Source organism: Bos taurus, chromosome 16 (genome assembly GCF_002263795.3).
Source record: "Bos taurus isolate L1 Dominette 01449 registration number 42190680 breed Hereford chromosome 16, ARS-UCD2.0, whole genome shotgun sequence".
Lineage (NCBI taxonomy): Eukaryota > Metazoa > Chordata > Mammalia > Artiodactyla > Bovidae > Bos > Bos taurus.
The window spans coordinates 76,507,736-76,523,456 of NC_037343.1; the positions used below are offsets into that span (position 1 = coordinate 76,507,736).

The 15,721-nt window shown below is 41.4% G+C and overlaps 1 protein-coding gene across 7 annotated transcripts in view; it reads right to left on the minus strand.

Annotated features, from left to right (window-relative positions):
* Positions 1-15,721, minus strand: part of DENND1B (DENN domain containing 1B) — a 270,596-nt gene that overhangs the window by 30,968 nt on the left and 223,907 nt on the right. For all 7 annotated transcript variants that reach the window (XM_024976901.2, XM_059875836.1, XM_024976899.2 and 4 more), the window contains 4 exons: positions 12,198-12,238; positions 11,375-11,443; positions 9,712-9,768; positions 8,759-8,866 (listed from right to left, as the gene is read on the minus strand). In XM_024976901.2, coding sequence (XP_024832669.1) covers positions 8,759-8,866; positions 9,712-9,768; positions 11,375-11,443; positions 12,198-12,238 — 275 coding nt within the window. The remainder of the gene's footprint in view (positions 1-8,758; positions 8,867-9,711; positions 9,769-11,374; positions 11,444-12,197; positions 12,239-15,721) is intronic.

Genomic DNA, 15,721 nt, shown 5'->3' on the forward strand with positions numbered 1-15,721 from the left:
GTTAGAATGAAGACAGATAATCTAGGGTCCACCGTGACTGCAGGATTGTTAGTGACTCTGGGAGTCACCGAGAGAGGAGAGAGTCAGATGCACCACTGCTGTAGAAGACCTAAAGCTCGACAAGCGTGTCTGTGTACGAATAGACAGCTGCCGATTGTTCAGTGCCTCCTGTATCAGATACTCTATATACATTGTCTATGATGGCCACAGCATCCTAGGGAGATAGCGTGTATCATTACTATCATTTCACAAATGCAAAAACTAAGGCTTGGGGCTTCCCAGGTGGCGCAGTGGTGCAAGAATCCACCTGCTAAATCAGGAGACGCAAGAGACACGGGTTGGATCCCTGGGTAGAGAAGATCCCCTGGAGGAGGAAATGGCAACCCACTCCAGTGTTCTTGCCTGGAGAATCCCATGGACAGAGGAGCCTGGTGGACCACAGTCCATGGAGTTGCAGAGTTGTGTTTGGCTCCATGCTACATGCCAGTACCTTTCTCAAAGTTAAGCCTTTCTGGCTGTAAGGTCCATACCCCTGTCAAGAACAGCTCCTCCTCTGTGAGCACCCTCTCCACGCAAAGGCAGGAGAGTCGTGGCCAGGGACTCACACTCCAGAATCAGTCCATCTGCTTTTCCATCCAGAGGACAAGGTGTTTGGATGGCATCACCAACTCAATGGACATGAGTCTGTGCAAACTCTGGGAGATAGTGAACGACAGGGAAGCCTGGCGTGCTACAGTCCATGGGGCTTCAAGGAGTCAGACAAGACAGCGACTGAACAACAACAGCTCTGCTATTTAATACTGTAAAACTTTGGGCACATTTCTTAACCTCTATGCTCTCAGTTTCTAGATCTGAAAAATCACGGGTAAAAAAAACAGTTCTCACTCTCGCTTGGGTTGTTGGGAGTTTTAAACTAATCCTGTCGTACACACAAACACACATACACACTCTGCTAACCAAGGAACCTCCCCTGCTCCTCCTGGTTGCCAAGGCTGCTCGAGCACACTTCAGTATCACTTCAACTCTGTAACAACTCAGGTTTGGGAAACAGTAGTAAAAACATCAAAATTATCTGGATCACCAAATCCCACAGGTCTCTGGAGAACCTTGCTTTCAGGTACCTGAATTTACTACCCAGCCAGTCTTTAGAGAACCTGATCATGTGAACACTCTAATGGAAGAGGCTGCCAGGCACAGGCCAGGACTAACAGGAGAGAGAGGAGGCACAGGAGGGAGGAGAGAGTGAATTCTGCAACAGGGCTGTTTCTGCTTGCAGCCTCTCTGTGTCTTTAAGTAGTTCAACTCTCACATGAAAGCAGAGGCCACAGCCAGGAAGCTGGGAGCGGGGAGGGGGTGTTTCCGAGGGAGGCTCTGATGAGCCTGAGCCCCGCCCATCCATCACGAGGCTGCACTGGACCCTGTCTCTCCAAACGGGGATGCCCGTCTCCCCTGGGTGCGCCCTCTCCACTGTGAGCATCCGGTCCCAGGTCCCCTGATGGCGTGAGCCTGCTCGAAGGCTTTCTAAACCTGTGTGTGCTATGAATCACGGGAGCTGTGGGGTTTTTCCTGTTGTTCATGTCAGAGGCTAAGCACAGGAAGGGGGCTTAGCTCCTTACTACACTTGGTCACTGCAGTGAATCTTATCTAAGTGAATTTTAATTCTTTATTCCACAATTCTTTGTAAGATATTAATTTACTGTTGGAAATAATTAGAATGTAAATGAGATAAACGTTAGTGTCTCTCACATATTTACTTATATCTAGATTCTTTCTTTTACCACATCTAACCATTCTCAGAATTGCTTCTGTATTTAACTGAGAGTCTTAATGTGCTCAGATCCTACTGTTACAACTTGGAGGGCCGGGTGTGAGAGACGTGATGATTTGGGGAATCATCACAGAGTAACAGACACACGATTCTAGCATCAGCTTTCTGTCTCCTCCACAAGATACTGCATCATATTTTGGTTACATCAATGAAGCTGGATGATCTCCAAGAAGTGAACTGAGGAAGCGTCTGCAGCATCAGACCACAAAGAGAAAGCGGCAGACGGGGCCTGCTCCCTCCGGATGTCTGTGCCCAAATGCAAATACTGTACCCTAAGGTCCTTCTGTTTGTGTGCATGACCCATCTCCTGGGAGAATGGAGACCACGGCAGCCCATCAGGTAGGCTGACCTTGACCTTAACCAAGCTTCAGGTTTGTGGGACAAAGATCCAGCCTCTAACAATCCCAAAATATAGATGGTTCTTTTTTCTTTCTTTGCAAAGATGACTTTTTGGAAAATAGCATTATAAAGCAATTAGAAATAGCAAAAATCCCTTGAGATACCGTCACAATCCTTAGAACCCCTTCTCCGTTCACAGACACCCTCCCAGCACCCCTGGTAACATGGTCTCCCCGCATCCCATCCCTCAACGGTGAGAGCAGATGGAGCCAAAGACTAATGCCTGCTCTTCATGTGCTGGATTATGTTCTTCAGCAAGAACGTGGACTTGGGAACTGTGGTCCATTTCTCGAAGTTGTGTGAACTGAAGGCCTGCAAGCTCAGTGACGGGGCAGAGAAGCTGAGAAAGCTGATGTACAGAAGGCCCGGTGATCAAACGTGCAGAGCACAGACCAGGTGAGCGGGAGACCGAGACTGCTCTTCCAGGCCTCTCGCGTGGATCCTGCCCGGGGCCCACATACTCCTGCACTCGGCTGTCCTAAGGAACAGGGAGATCCTCACGATACACGCCCTGCTACTGTCTTACTCCACGTGCAGTTGTGTGTGTTTCCTAATGCCATGAGATTAGAGAGAGAATTCAGACCGGGGCTGGATGACAGTCTCAACTAGAGTGTACCATGGTCTGCTTTTACAGATAAGCTGCTGACCACAAGTTGGCTATCATGTCAGAGCACAATTAACTGGCTCAGAGAAGTAAAATTAGTACTGCAAGAAAACATGCATTCTGGCAGCTTTGGGGAAAACATAGGAAGGGCGGAAAGTAACAAGGAAAAAAACTGCCAAAGGGCTCAAAATTTACCTCTTTTGTTAGTGTGTGAATCTAAAACTAAACAATCAAACTTCAATTATAGAAAAATACAATCAAAAGGTGAAATTATAATAAATACTGGGATGCAAGTGGTTAGAAATATAAACAAAAAATTTAGCTGTGAAAGTACATATACAGAGATATGTGTCTACTTGTAAAATGGGACAGATACATACATATACAGTGGCTGCACACATTACCCGAAACACATATTTATCCCCCATAAAGTAAAGATAGTTATTCAGACATTATCAGCATCTGCACAATAAATCTAAATATGCTGGCTTAACAAATTCTTATATACCAAGAAGGAAAATAAAACTATAATTCATAAAAGAACAAGCCCTACTTCTTTTAATTTTGTTAAAGTCATGTCATGTCATGTCTACCTGAAAACCATAAAATGCCAATTAATGAATACAGATAACTATACTAATGATACTATGATAACGCCATGACTATTCAAGGTAAGTGTGCAATGAATATAAAGCTATTATCCTGTAAAGTTTTCTATAACTTAATATAATTTTCTCTATCAGAAACTGTGTCTCTAGGAATTCAAAGAAAACAAAACCAGAAATCAGTCACATATTTTCTAATTAAATTATCATAAAAATCAGATCAGATCAGTCGCTCAGTCATGTCCGACTCTTTGTGACCCCATGAATCGCAGCACGCCAGGCCTCCCTGTCCATCACCAATTCCCGGAGTTCACTCAGACTCACGTCCATCGAGTCAGTGATGCCATCCAGCCATCTCATCCTCTATCGTCCCCTTCTCCTCCTGCCCCCAATCCCTCCCAGCATCAGAGTCTTTTCCAATGAGTCAACTCTTCGCATGAGGTGGCCAAAGTACTGGAGTTTCAGCTTTAGCATCAGTCCTTCCAAAGAAATCCCAGGGCTGATCTCCTTCAGAATGGACTGGTTGGATCTCCTTGCAGTCCAAGGGACTCTCAAGAGTCTTCTCCAACACCACAGTTCAAAAGCATCAATTCTTTAGCGCTCAGCCTTCTTCACAGTCCAATTCTCACATCCATACATGACCACAGGAAAAACCATAGCCTGGACTAGACGAACCTTTGTTGGCAAAGTAATGTCTCTGCTTTTGAATATGCTATCTAGGTTGGTCATAACTTTCCTTCCAAGGAGTGTCTTTTAATTTCATGGCTGCAGTCACCATCACCATCTGCAGTGATTTTTGAGCCCAGAAAAATAAAGTCTGACACTGTTTCCACTGTTTCCCCATCTATTTCCCATGAAGTGGTGGGACCAGATGCCATGATCTTCGTTTTCTGAATGTTGAGCTTTAAGCCAACTTTTTCACTCTCCACTTTCACTTTCATCAAGAGGCTTTTGAGTTCCTCTTCACTGTCTGCCATAAGGGTGGTGTCATCTGCATATCTGAGGTTATTGATATTTCTCCCAGCAATCTTGATTCCAGCTTGTGTTTCTTCCAGTCCAGCGTTTCTCATGATGTACTCTGCATATAAGTTAAATAAACAGGGTGACAATATACAGCCTTGATGAACTCCTTTTCCTATTTGGAATCAGTCTGTTGTTCCATGTCCAGTTCTAACTGTTGCTTCCTGTCCTGCATACAAATTTCTCAAGAGGCAGATCAGGTGGTCTGGTATTTCCATCTCTTTCAGAATTTTCCACAGTTTATTGTGATCCACACAGTCAAAGGCTTTGGCATAGTCAATAAAGCAGAAATAGATGTTTTTCTGGAACTTTCTTGCTTTTTCCATGATCCAGCAGATGTTGGCAATTTGATCTCTGGTTCCTCTGCCTTTTCTAAAACCAGCTTGAACATCAGGAAGTTCACGGTTCACATATTGCTGAAGCCTGGCTTGGAGAATTTTGAGCATTACTTTACTAGCGTGTGAGATGACTGCAACTGTGCGGTAGTTTGAGCATTCTTTGGCATTGCCTTTCTTTGGGATTGGAATGAAAACTGACCTTTTCCAGTCCTGTGGCCACTGCTGAGTTTTCCAAATTTGCTGGCATATGCCATGTTAAAAAAAACCCAAAGATTTAAAAATTAAATATGAGAAGTAAAGGTAATTTTCTTAATTTAAAACTTATTTAAATTTATTTAAGATAAGCATCCCTCCAATTTAAGTGTTCTCTTTTTATCATAAAGCATCCTACAGTTAACAAAGATTCCCATATTTTTTTCACAACAAAGTCCAGGACGCGCACATAGTTCCAGGCAGGATAAATCCAATGAACACGCCAAGAACAGTAATCAAATTTACAGTAATCAAATTTACAAAAATGAAAGACAAAAAAATGTTAAAAGCAACAAGGGAAAAACAACAAATAATATACAAAGGAACTCCCATAAGGTTATCAGCTGATTTTTCAGGAGAAACTCTGCAGGCCAGAAGGGAGTGGCACGATATATTTAAAGTGATGAAAGGGAAGAACCTACAACCAAGAATACTCTACCCAGCAAGGCTCTCATTCAGAGATGATGGAGAAATCAAAGCTCTACAGACAAGCAAAAGGTAAGAGAATCCAGCACCACCAAACCAACTTTGCAACAAATGCTAAAGAACTCTAGGCTGGAAAAAGACCAGCAACTTAGAAACAACCTTGTACATATATAGACTGCTATACCAACACCTCACGGGAACAACAAACCTCAAAATTACAATAGATACACACAGAAAAGTAAAAGCAACCCAAACACAACACTCAAGATGGTGATCAAGTCACAAGAGAAGAGAACAAAAGAGGAAGAGAAGGAAAAAGACCTACAAAAACAAACCTGAAATGCTTAATGACAATCAGATCAGATCAGATCACATCAGTCGCTCAGTTGTGTCTGACTCTTTGCAACCCCATGAATCACAGCACGCCAGGCCTCCCTGTCCATCACCAACTCCCGGAGTTCACTCAGACTCACGTCCATCGAGTCAGTGATGCCATCCAGCCATCTCATCCTCTGTCGTTCCCTTCTCCTCCTGTCCCCAATCCCTCTCAGCATTAGAGTCTTTTCCAATGAGTCAACTCTTCGCATGAGGTGGCCAAAGTACTGGAGTTTCAGCTTCAGCATCATTCCTTCCAAAGAAATCCCAGGGCTGATCTCCTTCAGAATGGACTGGTTGGATCTCCTTGCAGTCCAAGGGACTCGCAAGAGTCTTCTCCAACACCACAGTTCAAAAGCATCAATTCTTCAGCACTCAGCCTTCTTCACAGTCCAACTCTCACATCCATACATGACCACAGGAAAAACCATAGCCTGGACTAGATGAACCTTTGTTGGCAAAGTAATGTCTCTGCTTTTGAATATGCTATCTAGGTTGGTCATAACTTTCCTTCCAAGGAGTGTCTTTTAATTTCATGGCTGCAGTCACCATCTGCAGTGATTTTGGAGCCCAGAAAAATAAAGTCTGACACTGTTTCCACTGTTTCCCCATCTATTTCCCATGAAGTGGTGGGACCAGATGCCATGATCTTCGTTTTCTGAATGTTGAGCTTTAAGCCAACTTTTTCACTCTCCACTTTCACTTTCATCAAGAGGCTTTTGAGTTCCTCTTCACTTTCTTAATGACAATAGGGAGACACATATCAGTAATTACCTTAACCGTAAATAGACCAAATGGTCCAACCAAAAGACACAGACTGGCTGAACGCATACAAACACAGGACCCGTATATATGCTGTCTACAAGAGACTCACCTCAGACCTAGGGACACATATAGATTGAAAGTGAGGGGATGGAAGAAGGTATTCCATGCAAATGGAAATCAAAAGAAAGCTGTAGTAGCCATTCTCATAGCAGACAAAACAGACTTTAAAATAAAGACTGTTGTAAGGTTCAACAACAACAACAACAAAAACACTACATAATGATCAAGGGATCAATTCAGGAAGGAGATAAAACAATTGTAAATATATATGCACCCAACACAGGAGCACCTCAATATATAAGGAAATAGTAACAACCATAAAGGGAGAAACCGACAGTAACAGGAATAACGGGGGACTCTGGCACCCTACTTTCATCAATGGACAGAACATCCAGGCAGGAGATCAACCTTAAATGACCAGTTAGACCAGGTGGTCTGAAGTATAAATAAAAGCATTCCACCCAAAAGCACGCTCTTCTCAAGCACAGGTGCAACGTTCTCTATGGCTGACCACGTGCTGGGCCACAAGGCGGGCCTTGGGAAAGTTAAGAAGATTGAAATCATATCAAGCATGTTTTCTGATCACAACACCATGAGATTAAAAATAAATTACAGGAAAAAGCTATAAAAATCAAACATGGAGGCTAAACAATATGCTACTAAACAACCAATGGATCACGAAAGAAATCAGAGAAGAATTCAAAAATCTATCGTGTTTTATACACACACACACACACACACACACACACACGATCTAAGTGCTCCAACATTAAAGCAGTAAACATTTTGGTTAAGCTTTTAAGCTATCAAAGTTTGAGAACAGACAAACGGGAAGTGAACGTTCTAATTATGGGAGAAGAATTAAGAAGGGGATTGCAAATCCATCATTAATTTACAAGTTTATGAATGTGTTCCAGTTAACAGGGGGAGCCAGAAAAGGCTCCTACCCCTGTGAGAAAATTATTTCATTGAAAGGCTTGTTTCAAGTCACAGAACGAGCATTCACTGCCAATACACTGCAATTGAGCCATACAAACGTATGACAATGTAAGCTTAACACATAAATCATAGAGAAGGCATTTTGTATGTTATAAAAACAGCCCCTTAAAGCAGAGAACTTTTAAGTTTTTCCACAATACCTAGGAAAGTACCTGATACATAATAGCTGTTGAATGACTGAACGAACAAGTCTTCTTTACAAAGGCTGAGGTTCTAGAGCACAGCCTCGCGGCCCTTCCCCATCCCAAAGACGCAGGGAGCACTGCACTGAGTCTGGAGAGCCAGGGAAGCCACCTGCGCACGGAGGTGAGTGCCCATCCCGCCCGGCCACTCATTACAAGACATTGGGCAAGCGATGTGACCATTCAGCAGTCAGCTTCCTCATGTGTAAACTGGTGGCTGTGATAAATGCAGCTTTGCAGCTGCTTCAAGTTCAATGGTTTCTTAACTTTAATCCACTTGTAAACTCCTTTCAAAAGGCAGTTTTCTAAGACCACTTAAAGTATGATGTGGTGTGTGCAATTTTTGCTTCTTAAAATCCTACAAAAGCACACTTGTGATGCAAAATCAGAGACAGAGACACACACACACGGCTCTGATCCCGGACACATTCCTACTTTAGGACAGTACGTGAAGTAGCATTAGGTGGAAGCAGAAGCTTTAAACTACTAACAGCAAACAAAACATCTAACTTTAGAAAAATACAGACATACATTATTCCATGTTTTAATTTCTACAGAGTACTCTAGTGGTCAAATCCCCATGTATGAGCTTCACCTTACTTTGTAGTAAAGGAAGCCGTCATTAAGCTGCTCCCACTCCTGGGCAACCGCACGTGGCCCTGTCTCCCCGCACTCACCATGAGGCCACGACCCAGTGACGGGCGGCAGACTGGTTCCTGGACGCTGGGCTCACAGGCCCTTTGCACCTGCCCAGACTCTGCCTACTCATATTGACCATCATCACAGAATTTCTTACCATATGATAAAAATAAAAAATCAGTGTGTCCAAAATTCTTCCTGAAGAAATCACTGAAATTAACATAATATCAGACTGTGGGAGACAGGAGGTTAGTAAATACTCTCACCTGGGAAAGCTTACGCCTGGCTAGGTTTGCTCCCCTCTCGCTGTGTAACGTGTAAACGGGCGTGTATTGCACGGAACTGGAACAAGTCCCATAGTCGTCCTCATTTTCCTGCACCCGAAGGGATACGCGAGTGGTTATTCTAAAGTACTCGTTTCATTACTAAGGTTTTCAATTAATAGACAGTATCTGAGACAGATGCAAATAACAAAATTAACACCTGGAGTGTAAGTTTAAACAAGCTCTTTAGGAAGAAAATGCATTTTTATATACCATGAACTAAAAACCTCCAAAATAATCTCTGACTTTTTTGAACAATTTGAATAAAGTTTATATGAAGCCCATTCACGCTCCAGTACTACAATGAAAGTTCTAAATAGTTTCTTCTCTCCAGAGGTAGAAATTTAAAACGTAACTGATAAAATCTTCAAAAATATACTATGTAATCAACTCAAACACATATACACATACCTATACCTATTCACATATATGTGACATTCATAGATTCAAATACACCTCCTTTGTACATTAAGAACATGCTTCAATTTAAAATAGCTACTATTGGAAAGATCCGGTAAAGCCCAATGATGACATTCCTGCCTTAATTCTACACCAGAGATCATCTTTAAAAAAAAAAAAAAAGTCTCAGCTTGAAGCAAGAATTTCAATTTTGATATCAAGGCAATCAACTTTATGAAGACATACATCCAGTTAAAGCACCTTTGAAGCTCTCACCACCTCTGTGATAAAATATGCAAACGGTAAAGAGATTGTTCAGGGGGGTGTGTACAGAATGGCAGATAGCTGCCATGGGGCTTGTTATGAAAAATGCATCCTTGAACAAAGGGCTAAGCACATTTCAAAAGTCATTAAAAACATAAACCCCATGTGATTTGTGCAGGATAAGCTTCACACTAACACAGGAATTGAGGTGGAATGAGACGCTCTGGACGTACCTTGTGTCTAAGCTTGCTCTTCACCTCCTTTATCCCCTGCTTTGCGTGATTCTTGGCCTGGAAAATGACAACACTGGTGTATGCTCAGCACAGTTCCATCAAGTTTAAGAAATAAGTGTACAAGATCCCACTGAATGAAAATTACTAACTTGTCATGTTACACAGAAAAAGAAGAACCTATCATCTAAAACTCTGTTTTCAGGGACCCATTCTACCCACTATTACACCTGAATGAGGTGGGGAAAACATCAGTCTGTTTGCACAGGGATCATCCAAAGGCTAGCAGTTAGCCTACTCTGCCTCTGAGGCTATTAAAAACACCAGAGACCACCAGATGGCCATTGCCTAGCCATAACCTGGCCTGACAAATGGGGAAGGAAAAGAGAAAGCGTGTCACAGCAGCGGGATATTTTTGGGCAAACGTTTGGACTTTAAGAAATCCCTGCAATGATGCAGGAGACCCAGGTTTGATCCCTGGGTTGGGAAGATCCCCTGAAGGAAATGGCAACCCACTCCAGCATTCTTGCCTGGGAAATCCCATGGGCAGACGAGCCTGGCGGGCTGCAGTCCATGGAGTCGCAAAGCAAGTTTTCCTGAATCCCAATCAGCTCCTAAGAATCTCCTACAGAGACAGAGGCACAGATACAAGTGCCCAAACAGAGGGAGGCCCACAGGCCCCATGGAGCACAGAAAAGGCAGAGAAGCCTTGTGGTGGGGCTGAGGGACTTTTTTGATGAGAACTAAAAGACGCTAATGCTGGGAGGGATTGGGGGCAGGAGGAGAAGGGGACGACAGAGGATGAGATGGCTGGATGGCATCACCGACTCGATGCACATGAGTCTGAGTGAACTCCAGGAGTTGGTGATGGACAGGGAGGCCTGGCGTGCTGCAGTTTATGCGGTCACAAAGAGTCGGACACGACTGAGCAACTGAACTGAACTGAATGCCTAATCTAAAATAAACCTGTAGGATGATTTAGTAGGTGGACAGAAGCCAAGGAAAGGACGTCCCGGGCAGCAGGGAAGGGTTGTGAAGGATGAAGACACAGCAGAGAACGTCCTGCACCCATGGAACGAGAAGGATCTCAGACCTGGAGACACCAGGGCTGGGGGCTTCAGGGAAATAACAGGATAGGAGGGGCCAGGTCTGAAAGGTCTCAGCAATCAGAGCAGAGAGACTTCCATTTTATTCATTATTTACTTGCTATGGTAGCTCCTGGTGGTGTTATTATTTTACTATAAGCCATGGGGTATCAATAGGGAGTTTTAACTTTGGAAAGTCAAGGGACCTTTGAGGCAAGAGGACTTGTCATATTTTTAAAAAATTGTTTCTAGTTAAGCCTCAAGTACACAATGAGAATTTAAAGTACGTTGTTATATAAAAGAATCAAATCTTTTAAACTGTCACTTCATTGTGGACTGTTTCAATCTGAGGGCACAATTTTGCGGATAGCTTTTAAATAAAAAGCATTTTTAACTTATCTGAAACAAACGCCCTGCCTAGACAATGATACAATTTTAATAATTGAGTTTGCTTTGGTCAATACTAACTCTAAATTTATTTAAAGGAAACCAGAAAATATTCTAGATTTAAGTGCGTATCATCTAAGAAAATGTTATAAAATTTTATCAACAGAATTCTTAAACATCAAAAGAGAACTTACAAATTTATATGCTGTTCGTACAGCAGGGCTTGCTTTGGTCATTGCTGTGTTGAACAGTGCACCTCCTTTCTGCAAAGGAAAAACAGAAACATGTTCCTAAAAATCTGGGGCCCGACTGTCCTGAAAACAAAGCATTATTGGTAATATAGAATTAACAGCTTTTCTCACAGCTTAAAGAAAGACCTACATAATTATGTCATGTTAAATGTTTTCAAGCTTTTATACATGCTATAGTAACTCCATACAAAACGTAAAAATTCTCCTCTATTCTTTTAATTGATGGAACACAATCCTTTCATCTTTGTGGTTTAGGCAGACGTAGGCAATGTGACCAGTATATATATATATGTGTGTGTGTGTGTGTGTGTGTGTGTGTATAAAGCTTAATAAAAAATAAATACAATCAACTGTTTCTGAAATGTTTTAGTGTTCGGCAATAAAGTCTCAATCTGCGCAAGAGAGTTATGTTTTAAAAACACCACGTTAACAAAAGCACATTACCAGAAATGATAAAATTCCCATCAAGCCCTACCACTCCATCTAACTTCATCTTTTGGGATATATTATAAGGTGACAGCAAAATCACGATTTTCAAATCAAGCCATTTATCTTGAAAAATAGAAAGACAAAAGCTTTCCATTTAAAAATTTTCTTTATAAATACCAACAAACTATAAGCATAAAAATGTTTAAAGTGTGAGAAAATATAGAAACCTTTAAAATATTGCCCATAAACAGCATATATAAACAGCAGACCTGAACTGAACATTTTTACTTATCATTAAAGAGGAAAAAAAAAAGAAACTGTGAAGGTTTATTATTACCTTGACTGTATGCACCCATTGCTGGTATGACTTCGAGTTCCCTGGAATACATAAAAATAAGATTTCAGGAATATCTGATCAAAAATAAATCCATAAACCAAACTTCACCAAGAACTAGTGTTTCCAAGATTTTAGCAGGCAAATTTTATTTATCTGCAATGTTGTAAAAGAAGCAATTCATTGTAAGAACTATTAATAATAAATGCTCTAATTCTTAGGAACATAGTAACTAGCATTTTTAAGAATAGATACTTTTTCTTTACTCACATAAGAAGATAATATGTTAAAGTATTCTTTCATTGTACTACTACTTTTAGAGGGGAAAAAAATAACCTTTTGAAATCCAAAATTCCTAAAATGATTTTTCAGTATTTATGGCATTTTGTAAAAGTTTGGCTCTTTTACACAACTAGGGTTATCTTAAAACAATATTTAAAGTACATAAGGAGAGGAAAAAACCAGAAGGAAATTTAGCAATGGAAAGAATCTTGAGGACGAGAAAGATTCTTCTATGGTTGTTAGACATTGGTATTAACTGATAGCAAATTTTACTTTATTGCAATTAACCTGCAGAATACTGCAGAAAATACTGTCTAGTTGTAAATCCAAACTGGAAAGGCACTACCCCAGGGAGATATGGCAGCAGCTCCTCATGGCTATTAGAAAGTTCAAATGCAGGCATGACCAGTCCAGTAAAACCAGCAACCATATATATTTGGCTCCAAATATGCTAATTCATTTAATCAATAAGATGATATAAGAAGGCAAAAAAAGGCCACAGAACTAGTCTAAAGTAACGTTTGTATCAACTGACTTCAGTCAGATTTCCTCTACCTTCCTGGTTGTTTAAACCTTAAGTATTCCCACAAGAAGAAACAAAGTCCCAAAGGCTACTCAGACTGACCACCCGGTAGAAAGGAGCCTGAAGCAGACTGTTCTCCCGTGTGTGGTTGTGGCTTCTTAACAAACACGTCCCTCACTGTTGTAACACAGAGGCAGAGGGTCCTTAGGCCGAGTACCTTTCCAGCAGATACCTTTGCATCCCTAACCAGCATCAGGCCAAAAACATCCAGCTCTGGATCCACTCTTGAACTTAACATTTCTCCCTAATTTCAAAGAAATACCAAGAAACAACTCCTATTCTGAAAAATGTCTCTTACTCTCTTCTTTCAGAAAAGGCACGGCACTGCACTGCAGCCTTCCTGGAAGAATAAACATGGGGGAAATAATACTTTCCTAGCCTTGTGAAATGATTATAGCAAAATGTATCTATCTAAAATAGACCATATAAAAACAACCTTCAGTGCTTAAAGGGCATGAGTTTCAGATGGTATGCGGCCTTACCAAAAAATTTTTAACCTTTCTCTTGTAAAACGATGAAAAAAAAAATCCCAGTTATTCTATTCATTTATATCTCAAGGAGATTCTATCAACAACATAAAATAAACATTATGTCTTTATCCAGATTATTCATACAGGTTTACTTCTCTATTCAAAGTTCTCATCAGTTCATGTACTTTTTACTTCTCTAGGGATGGTATGGGGAGGGAGGAGGGAGGAGGGTTCAGGATGGGGAACACATGTATACCTGTGGCAGATTCATTTTGATATTTGGCAAAACTAATACAATTATGTAAAGTTTAAAAATAAAATTAAATTAAAAAAAAAAGAAAGAAATCACATATTTATAATTTGGTTATTATTCGTGGTATTCTGGAAAGTGTTTTATTTCATTTCCCAAAATGAATTTAAGAAAATGGAAAGAAAAACACCAACTACTCTGTGATAACTATTTAGCATCCTGGAACACATGTGACTCCAGAAAACATATTTTTAAACCTCTGAACCACAAAGAAAATAACCATCATAAAACTTGAGAGTAGTCACAGAAAGGTCAGTGTCTAGAGGAACAGTCGTGAGGAATCAAAGGAGCTCCTCTTCAGCTCTTCATAGGTTGTTAAGTGTTTTTACCTACGTTATGCCTCTTGAGTCGCACCCTTCTACTAAGAAACAGGCAAAGCAGGTGGATGAGAGGGCAGGGGGCTTGGCGGCCAGCGGGTCAGGCCAGCCTGCCCTGGGGAACCGAGCGCTGGGACCGGTCTGTCGCCCGGCAGCTGCGACGTGAGGCGTGAGCCAGGCGTGAGCCCGGCACGCGGCAGCACCCCGCCGCCGGTCACGGGACAGACGGCCCGCCCGGGGGGACACTGGGGCTCTGAGGTGATACTCTGCCCATGCTCACAGAGACGGCAACTGGGGAAGAATCTTAGTATTTACTCTCAGTTCATCAGTCCCTCAGCTTTCAGGATTGCTAAATAAAATATAAGGTGAATCATACAGAGCTTTCCTCCGCGTCACTTCCGAAGAGGCTACGTTAGAAAGGGCAGGGGGCGGCCGCCTTGAGGGGAAATGGCTGAGATAGAGAACCACTCAGTAATGACGTGTGATCACGGGGTTCCAGGCAAACAGGAAGTCCCTAAATACACAGCTTAAGGTAACAGAAAAACAGGCGGTACAATTTAGGTAGATTCCTATCAAAAAATATTTTAAAAGGCTAATTGTCTCTCAATTCTAGAGCTTTTAAGACTGAAGACACCTATTTCCATAAAATTTATGAGATAAGCACATTATTCTCTGATAATGTGTGTTTTAAAAGGCTAATTTTCTTCTCAAAAAATAAATCTGAATGCCAGGAAACACACACACACACACACACAAAACCTTAGTCTTTCTTTTAAAGTAAATGGATTGTGGAAATAGTAAGCATGATTGAGGAAATTCTTAACATTGTTCTTGTTAATCAAACAAGTGATTTTCTCACATTCAAGGACAAAATATCTTGGTTTCTCACTTGTGCAAAGTCTTTATTTTCAAATGTATTTGCTTAATTCCAGTAATCTGTTGTTACTTATCAAAAAATGTAAATTGGTCTAAATTGTTCAGTGAGGCCAGAAAAACGCCACTGAAACTAATGATTACTACCACCCCTTCAGATTCCTTTGGTTGCCAGTCAGTAAAGAAAGAAACAGGATTAAATAAACACAAGACTGACCAGACTCTGCTGGGGAACTAATGAAGAAACAAATGCTATTGATGCGGAGAGTAACCGCACACTCCATATAAAATCAACCTGAAAATGCGTCTACTTTTTAAAGTTTAGAAAACGAGGTATGGATTTTTAGTATCTATTTTTTCATTTATTAAAAAAAAAAAAATAGAGGACCAAACTATTAGGTATAAAACACAGTGCAGCATACTGTACAGCCAATATCTTACAGTAACTTCGAAAGTGTGAAAGCATTAGTTGCTAAGTCGTGTCTGACTCTTTGTGACCCCAAAGAGTCTTTGGACTGTAGCCCGCCAGGCTCCCCTCTCCATGGAATTCTCCAGGCAAGAATAATGGAATGGTTGCCATTCCCTTCTCCAGGGCATCTTCCCAAACCTGGGATGGAACCTGGATTCCTTGCATTGTAGGTGGATTCTTTACCGTCTGAACCACCAGGGAAGCCCCGAAAGCGTACAGTGGT